The following is a 25,871-nucleotide window of genomic DNA, read 5'->3' as shown; positions in this document are numbered from 1 at the left end:
CAACAAAAGTTTGTAGTATTAGTCAAAACTTTTTCCACAGGCTTTTTATATAGTTTTTTTTTCTTTTACATAATTTGTCGCATTAAGAAAACAATGGACAAAGTTTGCTTGTCTTTCTCTATTTTTGTATCACCCATTTCTCTCCTACACACAACATACAAATATATGATATTTAACTAATTTGACAAAGACTAATATACTTACTAATTCCGTAAGAATTCGATGATCCAAGTAAAACTAATATTCATTTTAATCTATAAGAAAGCTAATGCTCATATTGGGTTATCATACCCAAATATAATCAAATATTCAAGCGTTCAATAGTACTTTAAAAAAAAATTATTCAAATCGGTGATTATGTCAAATTGGTGAAACAAATCGGTTTACCGGTTTTTAAATAATGGACACATAAAAGAGAATTGCTGAGGAGATTTCATCTAGGTGAAACATTTCAAAATTGTGAATTTTACTAGTTAACAAAATTTCCCAAAGGCCAAATACATAATAAAAGTCACCACCAAAACCCACTTTTTGTCAAGCAAACATGAATCTTACTATATTAATTAGAAAGTACAAATATGAAACTAACTTTAAAATGTGTAATAAATTATATTCAATTGCTATTAGAAAAACTTAATGAAAATTAATTAATTAATTAAATAAATATAATTAATTAAAAACGAAAATTGGGGACAAATAAAATAAAATAAATTGTAGAAAAGTAAAAAAAAAATCTATTAAAATCAAAACTAATTTGTATTTTCTTTAAAAAATTAACAGCTAAGATTTTAAAAATTTAATCGAAAAAAATTTAAAGTTCATTATATGCAAATGTTTTATTGACACGTTTTCAATAAACATTTTTAAAATCTAAAAATTTTAATATAAGCAAACCAAATTTTTAATCACAAATCTTTATAAATAACATAATAACAAAATAAATTATTAAAAAATTTCATCAAACAAAAAGTTTAGTCCGCAGTTTTTCGCGGGTTAATACCTAGCGAGTAGGTAATTTTGTAACCATTAATTTCCATACATTGACCACATAATCAGTCAATACAAAAACCAACTTTTGTCAAGCAAAACAGAAATGAGTAGATATATTCTAAATTTATTACATATTTTACCACAACACATGCAAACTAAAATATGTAGAAAAAAATGTATATTTTCAACCCATATAGGTAAGCATATAGACTTTGATATTTGTATCTCGGACCTCTCGTGAAAATTGTGACGCATCGTGGATACTAGCGGTGCACGTGGCGCGTGGAGAGTAACGTTCCATAGAACCGTGTGGGTTCGGTTTGGACTTTCAGGCGGACGTCACGGGACCGATGCCGTGAAAAATGTGGAACCGTTGAAATCCTCAACAACAACAAAAACAGGCCAGAACCACGGGTCCCACGTGAGTTTTACATTTTTACATTTATGGTTTGCTTATTTTTATTCTTTTTCTGAAGTGGATTTAAGGTTAAGCCGGTCCACTAAACCGGGATCAGACCATGTTTATCAGTGTGTTTGAGATCTCATGTGTGAGAGTTTGTTGAAAAACAATCAATAATGTTAAGGACGAAATCGGAAAGAGGTTTTTTGACTTTAGTTCCGAATTTGAAGTACGTTACACAAAAGTTTCGTATAAAAAATTATGGTAAATACTAAAATAGTATTGTGAGTGCGCGTAATACACGATGATCGGTTGCACCACAACATTATTAAAAATACTGTTGACTATAGTTTTATACGATATATTATATTATGAAGTGTATTAAGTAACGTTTGGGAGCATCGAAAATGGAGTGCTGTCTTTTGATAATGTATTGTATAGTCAACTGCTCACACACCGCAAATCACGTGAAGTCATCGAATCGTACACCTATCGGCCTCCTACTTTGTTTGGTTTTCAAGTCTTCTCTAAGATCGAACCTCGAATCTATCACACACTTCAATCACTATTTCTTATTAGTCTTTGATTACTAGCTAGTGTTATTTAATTTAATCACCTTATCTTGTCGTCCTCTTTATACTATATTTTGTTGCACTTAACTAACCGATCTATCTCAAATACCTAAGATAATCTGTTTTTGGCTAGCTAGATTTAGGGAGATACAACAATACAATGCATGTTAATTTTTGTTTGTGAGATTTACGTTTTGTAAAAGAAGACAAGGACATATAAGCTATAGATACACATGTGACATACCAAAACCAAAAACAAAGATGACCATTGTATGGTCTTTTCATTCAACTGACCAAGATATATTGTTGTGTTCAAAATCGGCTGGGTCCTTCTTGGACCATCCAATTTATCCATACCATTGAAGCAACAATACAAAAAACTTTAAAAATGTTGAGTAACCACCATTGAAATAACGATCCTTCCACAAATGTTAAAAACCATAAAGATAATTTTAAAAACTTAAGTTGCCAAATGGGGTATATTATTTTGGATCATAAGGATAATTTCTTTGACTTCTTATTTGGATTATTTGGATCAGCGCAGATAAAATCGGATAACCTACCCCGAAAATACTTAAAATCTTGAAAATCTTGAATCTCTGAAAGAAAAAAAAAAAAAAGATAGAGGTGGGAGAATTGGATTGGGTAGCCTGTTATTACTTTATTATCATATGATAAGTTGAATCTGGACATATACTAGCCCAGCCCATAGAAGTAACCTATAAGGTTTATAAGGAAATCCAAAATATCTAAAAGGTGTATAAAATGCACTTTTGAGTATAGCATAATTAAGATATTGCAATTAGTTAATTCGTGGAATATACTAGAAGTCTTATAAAAGAAAAAAAAAAAGAAGATATAAATCAGAGTAGGGCGGCCATCAACTTGGTCTGAAAGTGACTGAAGTGGAATCCAACTATATATGCTATAGTACACACAAAGATCCAAAGTAATATATAGTCCTTTATCATATTATATAATGATGATCATATACTAAATTCTCAAAATATTTAATATGCATGATTCATGAATATACGAAAAAAGAACTAACTGTTTTCCCCACATGACATTACATTACATATTGTCATTATGCCACTCATTCCCCTCCATTATTCTCTCGTTCAATTATATAATCGATATCGGACTTATTATGTTAGTAGGGAGGGATTAAGCGTAATGAAGAATATGATTGGTTGAGAAGTTTCTTACCATTTCACTACTCATCATTGTTTAGATGTGTTATATCAAAATTGAGTTTATTGATAAACACTTGTGATCTAGTGGTCCACTGGTCCTATATATAAATCTCCCCAAAACTGAAGTTTAAACTATAACATCAACGATATATAGTGTGAATACGTGAAAAACTATTACACAAGTTATTGTTTCGTTGTCTTTATACGTATCAATTGGCCACCGTCAGTACACTGTCACTCCAGCCGAGCTAAAAGCTCGTGGTGTCTTTTGTGTATGTGCCGATGTGCGGTTTAAAGAGAAACATGATTGAAATTTTTAAAAATAATTGGTTGGAGAATGACTAAAATTCAATGGAGTGGGACCAAAATGAAAGCATCATTATTAAACGAGAAGAAAAAGACAGGATCGTTAGAAAAAAAATAAAAAAAAAGCACAGTAATAAGTAAAAAACAAACCCAATCAATTCTCTACTTTCCATTAAAGTTTAGTTTTTAAGTAAGCAATGTGTAATGTGTGAGAGGTTGTGTGTGTGAGAGAGAAAAAGAAGATAAGTGAGAGAGAGAAAGAGAGAGAAAGAGAAATGAAGTTCTTGTTCCAGTGTCCGTGTTGTTCTTGCTTCTGCTTCATGAAACCAAAGCCGGGCAAACCAAAAGCTGTTGGAGATGTAAAACCAAAGGAAGAGAAGAAGAAAGAGGTGAAGAAAGAGGAGATCAAGAAAGAGGAGATCAAGAAAGAAGAGAAGAAGGAGACCAAAGCTGAAAAGGCCGAGTGAAAATTCTACATTGAAAAAAATGTAATTAATTATTCCATTTTCAATTTTAATTTCTATGCTATTTGATAATTATGAATGCTCAATAACATGTAATTCTTATGGTTTAGTAATTTTTGTTTTCTACCTATTATGGCATAGTTCGATCTCTTATATATATTATATCAATGTGGCTTGTTCGGATCTACTCCTTCTGATCAATATTTTGAAGATTATGTTTTCTGTTTCTACGTAATTTACCTACTTAATTTCCATACTGACATTTTGAAGGTTTGCGGTTTATGTGATTCGTATTAGGGTTGTATATGTACCAAATCAAAACTAAAATCTAGCTAGTTCATTTTGGTCTTCATTTTTTTTTTGTCTTTAATATACAAAAAAATTGACCAGAACATGACTTTAATGGTTTTCTACATCGATAAGTTTTTGGTTTGTTCAATATGGATAGATAAAGTTTTACCATAGCTTAACACGTTAAATACAAATACAACAACTATGGTGTTCGAAAGCAATACATGAATTTGTGTTCCTTTCCTTATGCAAATACCAAAAGACTCCATTTTTTCTATTTTAGCAGTATAGCAATTACCTTATCACAGACAAGGATGGTCTCAATGTGAATCTTTTAGTCCCATCTCAACAAGCTCGACCTTATTGGGCCTCCCCCACCAACTGTGTCTTAAATCTTTCTCTCTGAATCACTGCATACTTTAAGATACATGTTAATTAAAGTAGTGTGTATTTGAACGAGAAGTAAGGTAGTGTGGTACTGTGGTTACTATTTAGTATATACCATCTATATATATTTTATTTTCATTGGAGTAATATTGATAATAGATTCAGAAAGGGTACAATACACATGAAAAATAAGAGATTAAACTACAAAGAGACACAATGCTCGACCCATAACCCACAACTAGAAAACGAAGAGATTTTTGGATAATACATTGCTAAAACCAAACAAAGCCTTCCAAAATATCGTTGTCTCCCGCACAACAATCTTTGAAGACGGGTTTAAACACTTATGAAAATAACAAGAGAGTGGGACTTGGCTTTATGCATATTTGATGCATCTTTATCTCCGATGAACCGTGAGATAAACGAAAACCGTTTAGACTTCTACGTACGTACAGTAATCAAAACTATCCCTATATAATAATTTTGCAAACAAGTGAGAAATATATTAGAGTAGCTGGGGCTTTGCTATCCAGCTTTACTTGGACTTCAAAGCGAACCGTACATTTTCAAAAGCCTTTGTAATGTAGCTATAGAAGAACAACACCTAGTTGGCTACCTCTATTAGAGAATTCAGAAACAAAATTCCGAAATTAGAACCATACTAGACCCAATCACTGCTAAACTAAACTTAGTCACTAGATTTCATATACATAACTAGAAAAAGTCCGACGTGATGCCTGGGTAAAATGAACGTAATAAAATATTTTTAGTTATTTTAAAATATATTTAATAATAATTAACATTAATATTGTTACAAAATTTTAAAATTTATGTAAGAGGCAGAATATGTTGTTTGATAAAGAATTTGTCTTGCTTTTTGTAAAAAAAATTGTGGTATCAATATATCAGTAGGATCATAAGAGGTTTTCAGTTTTTTTTTTGGGAGAAACATCATTGGAGCTAGTTATGGTTATATTTCAAAGCATAAATTTGCCATAATTTTTTTTTCTTATCTTTTTGTAAAACATAAATTGTGTGGAATTAATACATTAGAGTGTATTAATATATTGAAATTTTTTATTTTATCTTTTCAAACATCATGAGAGTTACATTTTAAATAATTAATATGCAATAAATTGTGATAATTATTATTATTAAAGGAAAAACATCATTATTGTTTAATATCTTGAAATTATTTAAGAATAAAACTGTCTTTTGTTTTAAAATTATAAAACAAATATTTTATTCTTGAATTACTGATTTTTTTTAAAAATTACAATGTTATAGTAATTATATACAATATTGATAAATGATAACAAAAAGTAATATACTTACTACAAAATATGATGTTCAATAGAACATAGATTGTATTCCAGTTAATACATTAAAAGCGTATCAAAATGATGAGTGATTTTTTTTTTAACATCAATAAGTTTTTGTTTTTCTGGCAAACATGATGGGGGTTACATTTTAAAGAATTAATACATATACAATAAATTGTGATTATGATTATAATAAAAGAAAAATTAAATATCATATTGTTTTATATCTTGAAATTATTTTTGATTATGATTCAAACTAAAGGAAAATAAAATATCATATTTTAAAAAATCTTGAAATTATTTAGAAAAGTGATTTGATCTTCTGGCACAAAAATTGTATACCAAATATTATATTTTTTGTCTATAAATAAATATTATAACATTTTTATATCTTGAAATTATTTTAAAATAAAACTACCATAACTATAAATTTTCAAAAATTATTCTATTAATGTTCTATCCTTAGATTATCGGCAGATTATTATTTGAAGAATTATAATGTTATGATAAGTATATAAAATATTGATCAATGAAATATATATATATATATATATATATATATATAATAACTAAAATGACATTGCTAAAATGTTAAGATATTTTTAGAGGATTTTTTTTTATGACTTGAGAGGAATGAGTGCCACTTGTGAGCTTTATATATATATATATATATATATATTCATTTATTTCTTTAAAAGACATATACTTTAGTTATTTCTCTCTAAATATTTATAATCAGTATATATATATAAATATATTTAAATATACTTTAGTTTTTTAGTTAAAATCAAATTGAAAAATAATGTAATAATCTTGTCATGTTAATTATTTCTATTTTAAGTTAAGAAATAAAAGAAAATTTTAATATTTTGGACGATATGCTAAACAAATTATAGAATAAATTAAACATCTTATAATATAATATCAAATTATATTTTGTCTTAAATATAAATACAAATAATATAATATGTCATATAAAGTCAATTGAGAAAATACACCAAAAATATTAAAAAGAAAATGACATATTTCACAAGAATAAAGTGCCATTTGGCAACTTTTTAGAACTTGTCAAAAAGAGAACCTTATTTTATTTTATATATAAAGATGTTTTAAACTGAAACCAAAAAAAAAAGTAAATGAAATCAAACTAAACATGGAAAAAGAATAAAAACCTATTTTGTCAATATTTATAACAAATTTGAATATATATTTCAATAAAGAAATAAACTAATTAATAAATTTGTAAATATCCAGCATTCAAATAATTTTTTTTAGTAAGTGAATTAAGAGGTGAGTCAATTCTCACACGTCTTATCATAAATGCCTTTGATTTTGTTTACAAAAAAACGTTCAAATCCTCTTCTTACCTTACCAAAACACATTCTCTTTTATATAAAGAAACAAAGTAGCCTGTCACCAATCTTCGTCTTCCATTTCTGTAAATCTTCAGAGATTTTCTTCGATTCTCCTTAATCTCCTAAAATATCTATATATATATACTCAATACACAGCTTTACCTATTCCACAACTCAATCACAAACACACACGTACAAAAAAAACCCTAGTTATCAGATCTCCGAAACCATGTCGGCGATCATGAAAACTCTTTGTTTCTCTTTCCTCATCCTCTCTTCTTTTGCAACTCTCTTCTCCGTTGCTGATGCAAGGAGGTTCAACGTCGGAGGTAACGGCGTTTGGGACATGAAACCTCAAGAAAACTACAATACTTGGGCTGGAAGAAACCGTTTCCAAGTCAATGACACTCTCTGTAAGTTTCTGTCCTTTTGCTAGGGTTTTAAAGTTTTGGAGGCCTTTTTTTGTGATTGTAACCAATCTTTTTGCAGATTTCAAGTATCCAAAGGGTTTAGATTCGGTTCAAGAAGTGACGAAAGCTGAATATGATGACTGCAACGTTGTGAACGCTATCAAGAACTATGACAATGGTGAAACTGTTGTGACTCTTGATCATTCTGGTCCTTATTATTTCATAAGTGGTACTCAGGAACACTGTAGAAAGGGACAGAAGCTGGTCGTTGTTGTCTCGGCATCAGAAACCACCCCAAGGTTCCTATTTCTCCGGCGAAACCTCCTTCATCGGCTCAGGCTCCTAAAGCTCATTCCCCTGTTTCACCAGTCGCTCCTGCTCAAGCTCCTAAATCTCATTCCCCTGTTTCTCCCGTTGCTCCGGCGAAACCTCCGTCTATGGTTCAACCTCCGAGATCCTCTGTTTCTCCATCACAACCACCTAAATCTTCTTCCCCTGTTTCTCACTCACCAGCTCTCTCACCATCGCATGCTCCTAAGTCTTCAACCACTCCATCTGCATCCCCTGTTTCTCACTCACCATCTCTCTCACCATCGCACGCTCCATCTGTATCTCAGTCACCATCGAACGCTCCATCTCACTCTCCTGTGACTCCATCTCCAAGCCCTGTTTCTCAATCACCATCGAACGCTCCATCTCACTCTCCAGTGACTCCATCTGCAAGCCCTGTTTCTCAATCACCATCGAACACTCCATCTCACTCTCCTGTGACTCCATCTCCAAGCCCTGTTTCTCAGTCACCATCGAACGCTCCATCTCACTCTCCTGTGACCCCAACTCCATCCCCTGTTTCACCATCTAACGCTCCATCTCACTCTCCTGTGACCCCAACTCCATCCCCTGTTTCTACTCCATCCCCTGTTTCACCATCTAACGCTCCGGCTACTCCACCTCCATCACCATCCCCTGTTTCTACTCCATCGCCTGTTCAGTCTCCGGCTTCATCTCCATCTGATCCGTCTACACCTTTGTCGCCTGCACCTTCGGACGCAACAACACCTTCCGCCGATACCGTCACGGCCCCGGCGCCAAGTCCAAGGAAAAACTCAGCAAGTGGTGTGGCCGTTACTTCGGTTATGACTACGTTATTGAGTGCGGCTTTCACCTTTTTGATGTTCGCTTGAGGTAAAACAATTTGTGTGTTTCTTGTTTTCGCTTTAGATTTTATCTTTCCTTTATTCTATTTCTGAAATTTTATTGTTCTTGTCGCAACTCTTTCGGTTTTTTTCCTCTTTGTGTCGTATTTTCACATTATTGGACTATTTTTTCTGGTTATAAATATCATTTCATTGTTCTAAGCATTTACCTCATTGGAGGTTGAATGATTTATATGTGCTTGGTAATTATAATTTGACTTTACTTGGAAATTTTAGTACATGACTCATGAGAGAAACACATCAAGTTTTAAAAAAAAAAATTATGGCTGGTCATTTGTAATAAGTTTATCACTGTAATTTGGTTGTACAGCTCATGATTTTGAATGAGAAGAATATTAAGTTCTCATTCAAATATCTTAGATTTAATTTAATTGAATATATAGAGTATAACAATCATGGATATATTTGATCTATTGCCTTAATTGCGGGTCAAGATATTAGTTCTTCAATAATATAGAGTATATATTAGTAATGTAAATTATGTTACAATGTCACCTTCAGTCCAGAACAAATGTGTCGTTTTTGCAACGTCCGTCATTATCTTTTAATTAATTATGGTGACTATAAATAATTTCATAATATCTCGACAACATTATCAACGTTGCATGTCTTTATCGGTTTGTTGCGGGTTTATAAAAGAATATCACGTTTTAAGGAAAATTCATATCGAATTCAAAGTAACAACGAATATCGAAAAACACAAATTAGGCCTAACTTTCAATATTATGTAGCATTCTTATCTTAACGAAGCGAACTTTTTTTTTTTGATAGACCCAATCGACTGATCCCGTTAGTTTTGGGGAGAACGCACCAAAGTGCTATCATGTGGACTCGTCGCCAACACCTAGATGTTGGCTACCACATTGCCTAACCCAAGTTTGGAATACTTTTCGACTAATGTTCGGGAGTAAACTAAGTGGGCCAAGACCCATCTGACAGACTTCCCAACAAAGTGTTGATAACAGCAATAGAGGAGGATCGAACTTGGGTATGGGAGTTTCACCCTTTCCCCACGCTGGTCCTACCACTCGCCCACCACTTCTTGGGCACTAACGAAGCGAACTTGCAAAATTGTGGACTTGGGGTCTTAAATAGTTCGTCTGTTATCATGATATATCACACTATGGCCATGGATTTGAAGCTTTTTGAAAGGAGTTGATCTATCCCTAAAGTTAGTAGAATGATAAGTTTTGAATTTGCTAACTATTAGTTAATGCAGATTCAAACTGCTTATATAATTCAACAGCCTAAATAAATGCTAACTACGCGTATTCTCATTTATGGTTTCAAAATAGTGTACACTCGACTAAAATGAAAACAAGTAAAAGGATTTGACGGACCAATGCGAGTTTACACGACTTCTTTGTTGTAATCAAATAAACATACTTACTAAATCTTCTTACATGCCGAAAAGCTCCAAAAAGCTCCACGTATAGTGACGGTCAACATCCAATTTCCTTAAAATAAGATAAAAACCAAAAGCTAAAACCTCCCTCTAAACTACTGATAACAAGAGCTTGATATTAATACTTCTCTATTGAACAAAAAATTCCATTTGTCAAAAACTAATGTATGTTCTAGTCAGTATAAAAGTCAAACCTCAATTCAAAATAACTTGATATGTTATTTATATTAATATCATATACCACATGTGACATAGTTCTCTATTTTGGCCTTATTGAGTTGTTATGATATATTGATACTGATTAAAATGTGATAATATCCTAAACTTTTTTTTTTCCACACAAAGACAAAACCAAAAGTTGAAAACCATGAATTCATCACTTTAAAAATGATTAGACAAAACTAATTTATGTTTTATCCAATAGTGATGTAGATGTATATATAGTATTATAGTTATATAAAAGGGTCCCAAAATAAGTACGAATCTTTTAGTAATACCATAACATGATAAACACGTAACTAGCGAAATGCGACGGAGAGACACGAGGACTTGTATAGAGAAAGTGATTGATTGGAGAAAGACGAAACGAATCTGCCAAGTGTAAGCAAAAACAACATTTCTTTTAAAACATTGACAACTGATTTAAGTGTAATTAATAATACACCAAGATTCATATCAAAGCATATTTTCAACAAAGAAGCACAAAACTCAATTTATCTAAGATCTGTACCGACACACTGGTCAGGTTAAAAGATCCACCACTTCCTTTGCCGGTTTCCCTGAGTCAGAAACAGAGAAATCAAACTTTAGTCCAAAATGAAGATAGGTTTATGGAGTTAATTAGGATATATAACACATGAGTTGATGGAGAATATGGGAACGAGTCAACATGTGATCCTAAAGTTATATATTTTCAGGCAAAGAGCTTCTTCGTATGATCTTAATTGGAACCTTATTTAGTGTGCAAGAGAGAATGAAGTTAACTTATTCATGTAACCAATTCAACTGTTACCTTTTGATCTTTCTTTTGTGACTTTAACAAGATAGGTTGCGGAAGAGCAGCCGTGCTTGAGTCTTGGATGAACGGTCTCACTTTCTCCTCCAACATTTCCTCCACCTACGAATCATAAAACATAAAACGGTACGCAATTGGAATTCGTGAAATGCGATAACGATATTAAATTATGTCAAAATGGTTCTTGAGTATTAACCTTCTCTTGTCGCCATTTAGCTTCCCACTGTGCATCCAAGATTTTGTCTGCGATCTCTCTTTGAGCATTGAGTAGAACTGTCTTCTCGTACAGTTTTGCGGGGTTTTTGAGATCATCTTCACTCCAAGAGGAAGTATTCAATGGGAGATTCAGTTCCTGAATATGTTCAGGGGTTAGTTCTGAACTATGATGCCTGACCAATAACGAAAACTGCGATGCTAAATCCAAAGAGAAGAAGAGAGCTTACACCCCAATTCTGAGGACGGGGAGGTGGACTGAGTTTCGTGACTTCAGCCTCCAAAGATTTCTTAGCCTTGTAATATGGGACATTTTTCACTATGATGGGGTCTTCCCGAGCACGGAAAGGATCAATGGAGACCAAAGCCTGTAAAACCATGAGAACTAAATGGTGATTGCTAAACTTCTTTAGTAAATATATCTCAATCTAGTTCCCAGATTTGTGTCAAATCCTTAAACCTCAAAGAACTGATCTTACATCTTGTAAATATTCCCAGCCAGGATTTCGTTTAGCCACCAAGTCCCTAAGTTGATCATATCGCGTAGATTCCTGATTGCAGAAGATAAATAGTCAACTATCATTGAAGCTTAAATCTTAATTAATAATTAGTAAAACAATTCAACAGCTGCCCTTTTGTTTCCTGTAGATCTCTCAATTTCCGAGCACAAACCTATCCAGATATGGAAGAGATTCTATATAGGTGTAGCAATATGCCAATACCATCCCAAATGAGGATAAAGAAGATTCAACTTTCAGCTAAGAGTAAACTATAGCTTTTAGGGTATGGTTGGATTAAGCCTCTAGAAAACCATAACCTTCAAATGAGTTAATGACAGTAAACTCTAAACTAGAAGACTGGTAAATAAGTCATGAAGAAGGAGATCTACGTAAGTTTAAGGAGATCTTAACCTCGTATTGCCACCATATTTTCTTCTTGACATCTTCATCATATTCAAATCCACCCACAATCTGAGGCATAGTGATCAACCAGAAATTTGCAATGCTGGGATCTTTCATGCTGTGGACAATGTGCTGGAATAGAAAATAGGACTCATAAGACTGTAAGACATAGTAAACATAGAAAACTATTGGGTCTATAAATGGACTCAGTGGTGCTCACCTCGTAGGGATAATCCATTTTCCTCAGCACATTGTAGGCTTTCCATGGAGGTTCCATGATCTGCAAAGTGGATGTCAAATATATTCATCAGTTTCGGTATCTATGGATTAATAGTTTTACGCAAGAACAAGCTACCTCTCTTTTAGACATTTAACACCTACTAAGTAGTATATATACATCCCACAGGGGATGTATGTAGATGTTAAGCTGAGAAAAAGTAATAGCAGTAGCAAAACATACATCATCAGCTGAGATCCTAACTTGCAGCTTGTTCTTGCACTCAGTACAGCTCATCACACCCTGCAATCAGTAGATGTTCTATCAAATTATATTAGCATATCTTGATGTAAAAATAGCTTATTCCGTTCACCTTAACATCAAAACAGCTTATCACATGGACATGAAATAAGCAGTATTTGACAATTAGAGAAATAAACCGAATCTGTATCAAAATTTAGCAATGTAAATAAAATAACAGTAGCCTAGATCATTAGCAGCGGAGAAAAAGCTTACTGTTCCATCACAAGTTGGGCAGTCTTTTGAAGGCAATGGTGCACTAATGTCGATGGAGGAGGGAAGATGAACCAACTCAGCTCGATTTTCAACTATGGCATCTGCGACAGAATCAGCTGTTGGTTTCTCTCCACTGCAAAAAAGACAGAAATGAGAAATCTTTAACTTCTTTTATGTATGTTACAATATCGCTTGGATAACTAAATCATTAACATCCATCATTTTAGGAATGAATACATAGAGACTTATCAGAATAACGGTGAATTGACTAACTCTAATGAAATCTGATGGTTGTATTGATTATAACTTGGTTTAACAAGAGACAATCCCACCTTCTCAAGTTGTAATCTTTGATTTGGTAATGAACATTCCCTGTTCCTTTGCACATGGTGCACCGTAATGCCTGCCACCCATTACAAGTTTTGCAATCCCTGACCAACAGAAAAAAAATTGCTCATTTCACTTGATGAATTCAAACATGTGAACCACAAATTCTCTAACTCATTAGACTAACTTCAAATCTTGAAAGCTGACCTTTGGCATATGACTTTCTTTCCCAAATCCAATGCAATGTCATAAGTTCCAAGCGTAGCAACCGCCTGCAATTCATTGGAACTTGAATGATAAAAAAAGATTCCATATACCACAAAGTAAAACACACATCTTCCAGTTTCCTAAATTGATTCTTATCTAACAAAACTTTGATTCATACTCTAATTAAAGTTCGAAACTTTAACTAACAACCAGAGAGCAATTGTCACGGAAACATCAGATACGAGAAAACCCGGTAAGAAAATGATAAACTTCAAGCTAGAGACTCAGCAAAACCAACAAAAAGTTTCATCCTTTAAAACAGCTAAGAACAGAGAAAGCAACTCACGAAAACAGAGAGGTAAGACAGTTTTGAGACGAATTCAGGGATGCCAAAGCCACGAGGTGCAGAGCCAGCGATGTCAAAGGCAAGAGTGAAAGGAGACAAGACAAGCTTGATTGGGAAATCAAGAATGTCTATGACTTGTTGTCCATAAAGAGTGGAGAATTGCTTGAACTGAGCATCAGCAAACTGTGCCACGTTCTGTATTAAACGACCTGGTCCTCTCGACATTGGAGAAGACGAAGAAGAAGATAAGGGAGCTTTTCTCGCTCTCTGGTTTTGGGTTAGAACTTAGAACGATCTTAAGAGAGGGTTCAAGAGTGGGTTTTAACACTATTCTTATCTCGAATTGGGATAGACTTATTTGCTACCAAACATGTCCCTTTTTATTAGACTACGCGTCGTTTTTGAGTAAGTAAAACAACAGGGAGTTGAGTATTGTACTGTGATGATGTGAGGAGACTGAGAGCAAGAAAAATGCTGTGCTTAAAAATGATAACTTGACGCAAAGTTTGGACCTTTTTAATAAAAAAGGAATCATTTTCTCTGAAAGCAGCCATAGGAAGGGATGCTCGGAAGATAAAACAAAAAGCTGCGTTTCATTCCTCTGAAAAGCTCCAATCTTGCAATCTCTCTCTGTACCTCTCATTCTGAGAATCAATGGCGGCGGTTGTGGGTAAAGCAGCGGCGATGATTGGGTTTCCACAGGCGTATCTTGAGGGTAAAGAACTGAAGGAGACGAGTTCGTTGGTAACTGAGCTCTGTCGTCATTTTTACACTCAAGGTTGGGTATCTGGAACTGGTGGTAGCATAACGATGAAGGTTCATGATGCTTCAATCCCTAAAGCTGAGCAACTCATCGTCATGTCTCCTTCAGGTTCTCTACATCTCAAAGTCGCTTCCTTTCTGATTTTTTTGATGCGTCTTATTTGTTATTTTGAACTTGTTTATGCGGCTTTGCTCTATTGAGTTGGTGGGTTTGTTCTCGTTGAATCTTCAATTAGTTATCTGAACTATGTGATGATGTACAATTGTTTGTCTTTGAATGTTTAGAAACGTTCTCTTTGTGTATTTGAATCACTGGAAACTAAAAAAAATGCAAAAAATTTGAATGAAAAGGGAAATCTCGAAATGCTAACTCTTGATGTGTTTGAAGGTGTTCAAAAGGAGAGGATGCAACCGGAAGATATGTACATTTTATCTGCAAATGGATCAATCATATCATCACCTTCTCCAAAGCCATACCCAAATAAGCCTCCCAAGTGTACTGATTGTGCTCCTCTATTCATGAAGGTATGGTTTTTGTTGCTTTCAAGGTAGTATAACTTGATTCTCCTTTAGGGATTTCAGTGTATTTAGCTTGATTATCACTTTATTATTGGTGAATGACACTTTGATAATGACCTATTTAGGCTACTTTATCGTATGGTGTTTTCATTGCTGATTGTGCATTTTGTGTTTTCTCAAACTTTTTTAGCAATATTGAATTTTCGTCAAAGTTTTGGGCAGCACTTAGGGATTTCAAGTTAGAACTGTTTTATGATAAGAAGGATTTCTTAGAGCACATGGTCATGACCCATGACCCAAATAGGTTAAGAGCTCGTCGCTCTTTCTAGTGGTTAGTGGTATTTTGTCGGTCCTCCCTTATAGCTGGTGATTTGTATTTCTGGAATGGCAAAAACGTTAATGACTGTTGGATCACAATCCTATAAAAAGTGCAGAACAGGCGGCTTTCTTTGGGAAAACGCTTGCGAAAACTCGGTTACAAGGTAAAACTTGTCCAATTTGAGCAATAGTCCCCTCGTTAGATGTGTCAGTGGGTTTCTTCGACCCATAGAACCTCCACTACATTGCACTGGTTGAAATGGATTCGGTCAAGTGTTTAAATTTAGAACAAACGCAATGGGATTACAAAATTAACCTGATATGTAAACTATTGATGTTTACGGAGACACTCTTGAAAATGAGGTTTGGTTGTAACTTCTTTCTACTTATTTGAATCACCGTAGAAAATCAAAAAGGTCTTTCTTGGGTTCAGAGGACTAGTGAGAATGCATGATTATTGCTTGTAATGTTTTAAATTTACATATGATTTTACATGTATGTTAAGACAACCTTTTTTTCCTTCAATAAGTTTGTTTCATCAAGTTGAGATGGTCAATTTCAATGCTAATAGCAACTTTTCAAGTATAAACTCGTTTGTTTAACAGACTTGCACAGTTTAACAGCTCATTTTTTACCCTGCCAAATTGTCTTGCTCTCTCTATATGGTTTCCCTTTTCATTTTATCAATGTGTAATCTCTAGTAACAGTGAGATAGTGACGTTTTCTTAAAGTTTCATAGCATTGACTCTGTTGTGGTGCAGGCTTATGAGATGCGAAATGCCGGAGCTGTTATACACAGTCATGGCATGGAATCTTGTCTTGTGACAATGCTGAACCCGCAAGCCAAAGAATTCCGTGTAAGCAGAATAGTGCTAATTTTTGCAGACAATTCCAGGTGCCCCAGTTCAGTTAGGACTTGGTATTCTAATGTTTCTTCCTGTTCGACATTTCACAGATTACTCACATGGAGATGATAAAGGGGATTCAGGGTCACGGATACTATGATGAACTTGTTGTACCAATCATAGAAAACACAGCATATGAGAATGAATTAACAGATTCACTCACCAAAGCTGTATGTCTAATGATTTCGCGGAAGCTTGAATTGTTTATCTGCAACAGATGAAAAAATTCATTTACCTTTTACCTATTTGACTCCCATTTTCAGATAGAAGCCTATCCAAAAGCAACGGCAGTACTGGTCCGTAATCACGGCGTTTACATTTGGGGTGATTCTTGGATCCATGCTAAGACACAGGTTTGTGCAAGTTACTTCATTATTTGGTTGAAAGTTGAATAACCAACAATAAGTTCTCTAGGTTTGAGTGTTATGTTCATATATTGTTTGTTTCTACTTATAAAGTTTAAATTTTCACCTTCAGGCTGAATGTTACCATTATCTGTTCGATGCTGCCATCAAGCTTCATCAACTGGGTCTGGATGCTGCTACCCCAGACCACGGGCCTATCCGAAGAACCATACATTCACAGAATCAAATTTCCACTAAAAGATCGGTGAAATCCGGAGTCACGGATTCACAAAACCAAACAGATTCGCCTCAGGTAAAAATGTCAATGATGTCTCTCTTATAAATATCTCTGAAAGTCTAGTTTTATTTATACTCATGTTTGGTTGCAGCGATGCATTGTCCTCGACATTGAAGGAACAACCACGCCCATTACTTTCGTCACTGATGTTCTCTTTCCCTATGCTCGTGAAAACGTTGGAAAGCATCTGAATTTGACATATGACACTGCAGAAACCCAAGAGAATATTAAGTTGTTGCGTTCTCAAGTAATAACAATTAATTTCCTCTACAAACTTTCTCTATTGTCTTATTACCTCTTCTCAAAAGCAAGTGACTAAAGTTCATCTTTGTTGTTCTTTTGTAGGTTGAGGAAGACTTGAGACAGGGTGTAACCGGCGCTGTTCCTATCCCTGATGCTGATGAAGGAAAAGAAAATGTCATTGCCGCTATGGTCTCTAACGTAGAGGCAATGATAAGAGCCGATAGAAAGATCACTGCTTTAAAGGAATTGCAAGTGAGAACAAAAAAAAAGTTTTCACACTTATTCTGTTTGCCTACTCTAATATTGTTTGATAAAGGCGTTAAATGCGTTTTTGTATGCAGGGTCACATATGGCGAACGGGGTTTAATTGTAATGAACTGAAGTCTGTTGTTTTCGAGGATGTAGCAGAGGCTTTAGAGAAATGGCATTCTTCAGGAATTAAGGTATGTTCATGCATGCAGCTTTTAAAGCAATGACATTTTTTGTTTAAAGGTCTAATAGTATTTTTATGTGAATAGGTTTACATATATTCTAGCGGTAGTCGATTAGCGCAAAGGCTACTCTTTGGGAACACAAACTATGGTGATCTGAGAAAGTATTTATCTGGTTTTTTCGACACTACAATCGGGTAATATAAAAAGATCTTATCTATCCCTTCCTTTTTCAATAGAATATGATCCAACTACAAATCTCACATACGCTTCACATGGCTGCAGAAACAAGAAAGAAAGCCGTAGTTACAAGGAGATAACAGAAACATTGGGAGTGGATGATCCTTCAGAGATTCTGTTTGTAACAGATGTTTATCAAGAAGCCACAGCTGCAAAAGCCGCAGGTAACAAAACTCTCAACTCCTATTTACTTAAAGACCGATATATATTCTCTTTTGAAGGAAACTGAGTTTGTTTCTGAAATCTCGTGAAAGGTCTGGAGGCGATAATATCGATTCGACCTGGAAACGTTCCGCTACCGGAGAATCACGGGTTCAAGACTGTCACAACATTCTCCCAAATCTAGAGTTTCCCTCTATGTTGTATCTTTTTCTTGTGGAGTCCTTCATTTGAGTTGTACCTTGATTTGAGCACATTTACCAAATAAAACAAAAACTTGATAATAAATCTAAACGTAGAGCTTGACAAAAGCTCAAATTGGTTTCCTACTACTTACTTTGAATTCTTCACGGAGCGTTTTGTGTTGTGCTCAAATAAGCCAATCTAGGCCCATGATCAAATCTCCACAATAAGTATCAAAAGCCACTTTGAAAAAAAAAACCCTATTGCTTAACTTACAAGAGTTGATGGCATCGGAGAACTCACAGTGACTGCACCGATCTTTCCCCATGATTTCGACTTTGAGAGCCATCGACAAGGTACGTTCTCCTTCCTCATCTTCTTCGTTTTACCGTTCTCTGTTTACAAATAATCGTGTTACAAACCCTAGCCCTTCATTTAGGAATATTGAAAATTCTCGTCAGCGGAACTTGATTAGGTTTTTTTTTTTGCTTGCAACACATGTTTTGTCAGTTGTGACGTTTTTATGAAATGTGGTGATGCAGAAAAAACTTTGTGAGAAAGGGTTGAGTGAAGGTTTGAAGGAAGATAGGATAAGCAAGTTACCTGATCCTTTGATCTGTCACATACTTTAGTTTTCTTTCTACCAAGGATGCTATAAGAACAAGTGTTTTGTCCACCACATGGAGAAATCTTTGGCAACTGGTTCTTGAAATTGGACTTAAACGCTTGTGACCTCAAGAATATGGATGAATTTGTGATATACGTTGACAAGTTTTTTGATTTCCACAGAGAGTCATGGATACACAAACTCAGGTTAAATTTTAACCTTCTTGGTTCTGTTGACTACGCTTCTGATCTCACCACATGGATTGATGCTGCGGCTACACGTAGGATTCAATATCTTGCTTGGTGTTCATTGCGAACACTTCTTCAAGGTTCCATTGCATATACCCTTGAGCCTTTATACCTCTTAGACACTGGTACACTTACTGCTTGTTGGGGTCAACTTGGCTAGTGCTGAGTTTGTTTCTTTACCTTGTCTGAAGACCCTGCTTCTAGAATTCGTTAGGTATACCAGTGAGACCACGTTGGATAAACTGATATCATGCTCTCCAATTCTAGAAGATTTAACCATTGTCAAATATTCCGGAGACAATTCAAAGGGTTTGATACAAGTACGCTCTCGGACACTAAAGAGAGTCAACGTACATCAGTGGGGTTACAGACCACAAGATGGACTTGTGATCGAAGCTCCTCTACTCCAGTTTCTTAGGTTTAAAGCTTCCTCAATAAAGAACACTAAATTCATCAATCTAGGTTTCATTGCAAAGGTAGATATTGACGCCTGCTTGCTCAGCACTTCGGATCCAAACGACTTATCCAGCAGCAGAAGCATGATAAGCGATTTCATCACCAGCATTTCAAGGGTCAGGTGTCTAGTCATTAGTTATGATACTACCAAGGTATACATGTGACAACAACAATATGTGAGTTACATAAATCTTCTATATCTCTAACGTTATTTCTTACACTTTGCTACCAGGACATCTTTCATTACTTGAAACTAGAACCTCTACATCAGTTTTGTTACCTGTCCGGATTGAGTGCTGTTTGTTCTATTTCAAATCTGGAAATGTTGCCAAATCTTCTCAAGAGCTGCCCGAAACTAGAATCTCTCACCTTGGTAATGAACTGATTTACCCTCTTAGTAGTAAAGCATATTTTTTTTTGTGAAGCTTCACTACTAATTCTAATTGGCTTTCTTGTATTTTTTTTTTTTTTTTTGTTGTTGCTCAGAGATTGGTTGACTACAAACAAACTAAAAAAGCAGAGGTGATGTCTTCGGCGGTGCCACCGTGTTTGGTATCGTCGCTACAGTTTGTTAGACTGGAAGGTGTGCTCTTAGAATGTGGAACAGAAGTGAAAGTAGCAAGTTACTTTCTAGAGAATTCAACAATTCTAAAGAAATTGACTCTATGGAATGATTATAATAAGGAGAATAATGTAGAGCACATTCGCCAAACGCTTCATGCAATACCAATATGCTCTAGTACTTGTGAAGTTGTTATTTTTTATAGTTAAGTTAAGAATTTTGTTGAACAACCAAACATATGATTGTGAATTTATTATTATGTATGCTGCTCCATTACTGGAGAATCTCAGGTTTAAGACTGTCACAACATTCTCCCAAATCTTGAGTTTTTTCTAAGCATATTTTTCTTATATCCCAAATAGTTGAGAACTCTTTCAGAATCTCGTATTACTAGTGCAGTGAAGTTTGCGGAGCGTTTGAAGAAGCCCATTTAGTCTCTGTAATCAGGCCCATTATTAGGTTTTTAAAAACCCACTTTAGAAAAAGACTCATTGCTTGACTGGTTAAGAGTCGATGATCATTAGAGAATCTCAGAGTGATCGATCACGCAGAATCAATCCAATACTGCACCGATCTGTCTCTATGACACCAAGAGCCATCGGGAACAAGGTGCGTTCTCCTTGTTTAATACTGCACCGATCAATCGCTTACCATTCTTTGTTTACAAATCAATCGTGTTAAAAAAAAAACCCTAGCCTTATCTTGATTAGGTTTTTTCGCTTGCAAGACATGTTTGTTCAGTACGTCAACCGAATTTAAACCAGATACTTTTGAATATTCAATTTTGATATTTTAAATGTGGTGTTTCAGATTAGCTTTTGTGAATAGAAATAAATGGCGAAAAAAAAAATTTGTGACAAAGGGTTGATAAGCGAGTTACCTGATCATTGTTTATGCCACGTGCTTAGTTTTCTTTCTACCAAGGATGCTATCAGGACAAGTGTTTTGTGCAAAAGATGGAGGAGTCTTTGACAACTGGTTCTCGGTTTGGACTTAGACTCCCGTGACCTCGGTCTTGGTTTCTCCTCCAGCCGGTTCTCGAATATTGATGAATTTGTGAAACTCGTTGACAAGTTTTTTAAATGGATACAAAACCTCCGGTTACATATTCGTACTGTTGGTTCTGTTGACTACACGTCTTATCTCACCAAATGGATCGATGCTGCGACTACGCGTAGGATTCAACATATTGATCTTCATTGCGAACTCCTCTTCAAGGTTGCAGTGAAGGTACCTTTGAGCCTTTATACCTCGAAAACACTGGTACACTTACGACTTGTTCGTGTCAACTTGGTTAGTGCCGAGTTTGTTTCCTTACCTTGTCTGAAAACCTTGCATTTAGAGATGGTTAAATATACTGATGAGACAACGTTGGAGAAACTGATTTCATGCTCACCAGTTCTAGAAGATTTAACCATTATCAAATATACTGAAGATAACGGAAAGGTTATACAAGTACGCTCTCAGACACTAAAGAGAGTCGACATTGATCAGTGGTATGATCGACTATATGGAATTGTGATCGATGCTCCTCTACTCCAGTTTTTGAGGATTATAGCTTACGAGATAAAGAACATTAAAATCATCAATATAGGTCTCACTGTCAAGGTAGATATTGACACTAACGTGCTCAGTATTTTGGATCCAAACGACTTAACCATCAGAAGCATGATACGCGATTTCCTCACCGGTATTTCAAGAATCAGGTGTCTAGTCTCTAGTTATGCTACTACCAAGGTATAAATGTACCTATATGTGATTACAAAAGTTCTTCTATCTATATATAAAAAATATTTATAGTGTTTCTAACGTTTTTTTTCTTACTCTTTGCTACCAGGACATCTTTCATTACATGAAACTGGAACCTCTGCCTCAGTTTTGTAACCTGTCCGAACTGAGTGTTATATGTTCTATTTCTAATCTGGAAATGTTGTTAAATCTTCTCAAGAGCTGCCCAAAACTAGAATATCTCCGCTTGGTAATGAATTGCCCAATTAATGGTAAAGCATATTTTTTCGTGAAGCTTCTCTACTAACTAATAATTTGTTTTCTTGTATTTTTTATTTTTTTTTTCTCAGAAACTGGTTGACTACGAACAAACTAATAAAACAGAGGTGATGTCTTCCACAGTGCCACCGTGTTTGGTATCGTCGCTCAAGTTTGTTAAACTGCTCTTCGGATGTGGATGTGAAACAGAACTAACAGTAGCAAAGTACTTCCTAGAAAATTCAACAATGCTTGAGAAATTGACTCTGAAGACAGATTATATGGAGGAAAATGTAGAGCACATTCGCCAAACGCTTCATGCAATACCAAGATGCTCTAGTACTTGTAAAGTTGTTCTTCTTTAGTTAGTTAGGAATTTTGTTGAACAACCAAACATGTGAATTAGTCTTTCATAAGTAGGCTTTTTTTTTTGTTTTGATACATGCTTTCATGTATATATATCTTATTAGTGGCTAGTTACATAAAATTTTCTCATCAACTTGGTCTTGAATTCAAGAAATTAAATAAACAATAGATAAGAAAACATTATAAGTTCGGGCGGGGAAGCATATATCTGAAAATCGTTTTATCCAAAATTTCGGAATTTTCAAAAAATGTTAATAGGGAAAGGTGTGTGACAAATTTCAAAGTGGAAGTTGCTTGTAATGTGAAGCAAAGATGATTCGACTTTTGCTTGGTTTTCAACTCTCATCATAACGGACTACTTATTTCGTCTTTTACTTTCTTTTTACACTCTCTTCTCTCCACTTTTTTTTAATTTACATATATTTTTTCATTCAAAGATTTTTTTTTTTGGTCCTTTCAAGTCAAAAGACAAATCAACAGAAGAACAGTATTAACGTATAACTAATTTCTTAAGAGAAAAAAAATAAAAGGAAAAAAGAAAATAGAATGAAGAGAAAGTCCAAAGAAATGTAGTAGTAAAAGACCAAACGTGCCTCCATGATGACTCCATCAAATTCTAAGTCATCATATCGAAATGGTCCATACTACGTGTCTAACCTGGTCAGAAATTTCTTTCACGAGTCTCTCTTTGAAACTTTCTACTAAAGATATTAAAATGTTCATATTACTAGTCAAACTTCCGATAAATACTTATTGATAATGACCACTCGATCCACTCATGTTTTCCAATCGCAACCATAATTTTTTTTTGATATTTCTATATTCTTTTGAATTAATAGGAATTAGTTTTTTTTCTTTGTTGATATAAATCAGGTTTTTAGGAATATAAAGTCTATATCATAAATTCGAGCATATAGACATGGATCGATTCTCTAATCTCTACATTCGATTTCGATATTGAGTGGCACACGTTGAACTACATACTAATCATATATGAGCAAAACTATAAACGATCTTTTGATGAAATAAAAAAGAATAATAAGTATTATAAAAATGAGTTTAATCATGAATATATATACTATACATATATTGCAATTAATATTTGAGATTAAAAGTGAATAAACCGCACAAAATTTACAGTCACTCCATAACTAAGATCGAACTTTTACGATATCTTAGTTTTGGTTAAACAAAATCCGGAAATATTTATAATTTAATATCATATAGATAGAATCACTCATTGGATCGTCGGAATTAAGGGTTTCTCGCCGGAGAAGTAACCGGAAAAAGAGGAAGAAGCAGTGGCTGAGAATCTCTTGGAGTTGAGACTGGAGAAGGATGAAGATAAAAGCCTTTCTCAGCAATTGCTTTGTCTTCTTCAGATGATGAGTTCCCTAATGATAAAGGCGATGACTTGTTGAAGGGGTCATCGTTGCTTCTCAGTGGCGTCACGGGACTGTTTAGCCCTAGCTTCGGGAAATCCAGCATGCTTGGAGATAGAAGAATATTATCTGATGATGAGCTGTTCCTCGGAGAAAATCTCGGGCTTTGATGATGACTACTGTTTCCTCCTGTGAACATCAATCTCTGAGAGTTTTGAAGCCTTAACGTGTTGATCATTAAATCATTCTTAGCGAACATGTTGTTGTTGTTGTTGTTTTGTCGTCTCTCGTAGAGCTTGAAGCTGTCTGTTTTCTTGATGGGAGGAATCGAGAAACTTGATCCCTTGTTGTTGTTGTTCACCGGAGAAGGAGCTTCGTGATGCTTCCCGGTGGTGGTATCGGTGGAGGAGCCGGTGAGCATCTGAACGACTTGTTTGAAAGTGGAAGTGTCTGCTTGAACAAATGTTGTTGGGTAAGAATTTGAGAGATGTTGTTGATGTTGGTCATGATGATGAGGAGATCTTGTCGTATGAGGCTGAAACCTAGGAGATGAGATCATCGTAGGAGGTGAGTTTTGCATTATTTGTTCTGGTTTTGAAGACATGGATGATGTTGAAACTTCCATTAAATGAGATGTCTCCGTGTTGTGTGTATATGAGGGAAAGAGATAGAGATAAAGAGAGAGAGAATGATTGAAGAAGAAGAAGAAGAAGAAGAGTGGAAGTTGCTGATGTGAATAATGTGTAATGTTGTTTAGTTTTGTCGTGCGACGACAATTAAAAAGACTATAAAAAGTGAGGTGTCTTGGACCCATCTCTCTCTCATTCTCTTAAAACTTTTTTTTTTTCTTTCGTTTGGGAATAATTTGTTAGATTCGTGTTCCGAAGACTTATGTACATATTATACATCTACGTCTAACGTCATCATCATTTCTCTTATACGAATCAACAAACAAGTGTTTGAAAATATCTGCCATAGATATTTCTTTTTTTCTTCTTCTTCTGGATAATTGGGATGTGTAACAGAAAATAACCATGTTAAAATTAAATCTTGGCTTTGAAATATTGATTCTTTCGTCACAAGAATGCATGGCTTTTTGTAAAACCAAGTTTTACATGTCCCATACCAACACTTACCATAGTTTGTAAATTGTTATGAAATTGCATATTATGGATTCTTTATTATAGAAAGCCACATTTGTATTTACATAGTTAAGACCAAAACGGTGAATTTATAATAAGCTATCATCTGTCGTCGTATTCACAAGATTTGAACTTAAAACTTTGATATTGAAGTAGAAGAAGAATACATACATACCTATTTCGGGATATCCATTAAGAATCTTTATATTAAAGAACATCAAATCAGGTTTCTAAATATATGGTTGATATATATACTGTTTTAGTTGGAATTTGATGACGCTCAAATCCATGATATTAGAATAATTCCTTTAATCGAAGATAAATTATTGAGAATTTTCTTTTAGAATCTATACTTCATAGACGCATGTTAACAATGCGATGTTCTTATATTTTTCTTACATGCTTATTTAATTTTGTTCCTTTACATCAAACCACAAATTATACAATTCGTCTAATTCTTCTCACATGTTTGAATATTTACGCAATTTTGTAATCACACGTTAGGAAATTATTACGCTCTACGATTAAAAAAAAATATAAGTTTTTTTTTTGTTTGTTTGTCTACACTCCACAATAATCGGATAAGATCTAAATGTCTATAATTTACGACCCCACATGAGATTTTGATATATTTTCTGTCTCAAATATTCATGGGTAGCAAA

At 34.4% G+C, this 25,871-nt stretch overlaps 5 protein-coding genes, 1 long non-coding RNA gene and 2 pseudogenes across 9 annotated transcripts; 5 read left to right on the top strand and 3 right to left on the bottom strand.

Annotated features, from left to right (window-relative positions):
• Positions 1–18: 18 nt before the first annotated feature.
• On the bottom strand, positions 19–470 carry LOC147935405 (uncharacterized). Its single transcript, XR_015571104.1, has 2 exons — positions 388–470; positions 19–144 (listed from the first exon to the last, which is right to left on the bottom strand). It is a non-coding gene; the product is annotated as an uncharacterized LOC147935405 (long non-coding RNA).
• Positions 471–3,652: 3,182 nt separating this feature from the next.
• Positions 3,653–4,115, top strand: LOC104725905 (uncharacterized). Its single transcript, XM_010444657.3, has one exon. The coding sequence runs from the start codon at positions 3,740–3,742 to the stop codon at positions 3,929–3,931; it is 192 nt and encodes a 63-aa protein (XP_010442959.1). The 5' UTR covers positions 3,653–3,739; the 3' UTR covers positions 3,932–4,115.
• Positions 4,116–7,371: 3,256 nt separating this feature from the next.
• On the top strand, positions 7,372–10,187 carry LOC104725904 (uncharacterized; annotated as a pseudogene). The gene is made up of 3 exons (XR_015571950.1): positions 7,372–7,696; positions 7,773–8,878; positions 9,682–10,187. The product of XR_015571950.1 is annotated as an uncharacterized LOC104725904 (transcript).
• A 727-nt stretch (positions 10,188–10,914) lies between these two features.
• On the bottom strand, positions 10,915–14,387 carry LOC104728906 (uncharacterized). Its single transcript, XM_010444654.3, has 12 exons — positions 14,059–14,387; positions 13,713–13,777; positions 13,511–13,609; positions 13,179–13,311; positions 12,906–12,965; positions 12,666–12,725; positions 12,455–12,577; positions 12,023–12,094; positions 11,774–11,911; positions 11,527–11,682; positions 11,328–11,432; positions 10,915–11,094 (listed from the first exon to the last, which is right to left on the bottom strand). The coding sequence occupies exons 1-12, from the start codon at positions 14,281–14,283 to the stop codon at positions 11,062–11,064; spliced, it is 1,269 nt and encodes a 422-aa protein (XP_010442956.1). The 5' UTR covers positions 14,284–14,387; the 3' UTR covers positions 10,915–11,061.
• Positions 14,388–14,505: 118 nt separating this feature from the next.
• LOC104725902 (putative bifunctional methylthioribulose-1-phosphate dehydratase/enolase-phosphatase E1) lies at positions 14,506–18,609 on the top strand. Of its 2 annotated transcripts, XM_010444652.3 has the most exons (13): positions 14,535–14,929; positions 15,209–15,345; positions 15,774–15,821; positions 16,419–16,514; positions 16,613–16,732; positions 16,826–16,915; positions 17,040–17,219; positions 17,296–17,451; positions 17,550–17,699; positions 17,789–17,890; positions 17,966–18,075; positions 18,164–18,282; positions 18,373–18,609. In XM_010444652.3, exons 1-13 carry the CDS (start codon positions 14,713–14,715, stop codon positions 18,462–18,464), a joined length of 1,617 nt encoding a protein of 538 aa, XP_010442954.2. In that variant the 5' UTR covers positions 14,535–14,712; the 3' UTR covers positions 18,465–18,609. The 2 variants fall into 2 exon arrangements, with proteins under 2 accessions (XP_010442955.2, XP_010442954.2); XM_010444653.3 differs by lacking the exon at positions 15,774–15,821 and having other exon boundaries at positions 14,506–14,929.
• Positions 18,610–18,786: 177 nt separating this feature from the next.
• On the top strand, positions 18,787–20,629 carry LOC109127434 (F-box/FBD/LRR-repeat protein At5g53840-like; annotated as a pseudogene). The gene is made up of 4 exons (XR_015571410.1): positions 18,787–18,816; positions 19,003–19,923; positions 20,004–20,144; positions 20,258–20,629. The product of XR_015571410.1 is annotated as an F-box/FBD/LRR-repeat protein At5g53840-like (transcript).
• Positions 20,630–20,848: 219 nt separating this feature from the next.
• Positions 20,849–22,806, top strand: LOC104728862 (F-box/FBD/LRR-repeat protein At5g53840-like). Its single transcript, XM_019232100.2, has 4 exons — positions 20,849–20,942; positions 21,144–22,070; positions 22,171–22,311; positions 22,412–22,806. The coding sequence occupies exons 2-4, from the start codon at positions 21,678–21,680 to the stop codon at positions 22,682–22,684; spliced, it is 807 nt and encodes a 268-aa protein (XP_019087645.1). The 5' UTR covers positions 20,849–20,942; positions 21,144–21,677; the 3' UTR covers positions 22,685–22,806.
• Positions 22,807–23,706: 900 nt separating this feature from the next.
• Positions 23,707–24,932, bottom strand: LOC104725901 (VQ motif-containing protein 33). Its single transcript, XM_010444651.3, has one exon. It carries the CDS (start codon positions 24,879–24,881, stop codon positions 23,940–23,942), a length of 942 nt encoding a protein of 313 aa, XP_010442953.2. The 5' UTR covers positions 24,882–24,932; the 3' UTR covers positions 23,707–23,939.
• Positions 24,933–25,871: the final 939 nt, after the last annotated feature.

This window comes from Camelina sativa, chromosome 11 (genome assembly GCF_030686135.1).
Source record: "Camelina sativa cultivar CO46 ecotype springtype chromosome 11, ASM3068613v1".
Lineage (NCBI taxonomy): Eukaryota > Viridiplantae > Streptophyta > Magnoliopsida > Brassicales > Brassicaceae > Camelina > Camelina sativa.
The sequence above is the reverse complement of the archived record's forward strand: the minus strand, read 5'-3'. Positions and strand labels throughout refer to the sequence as shown.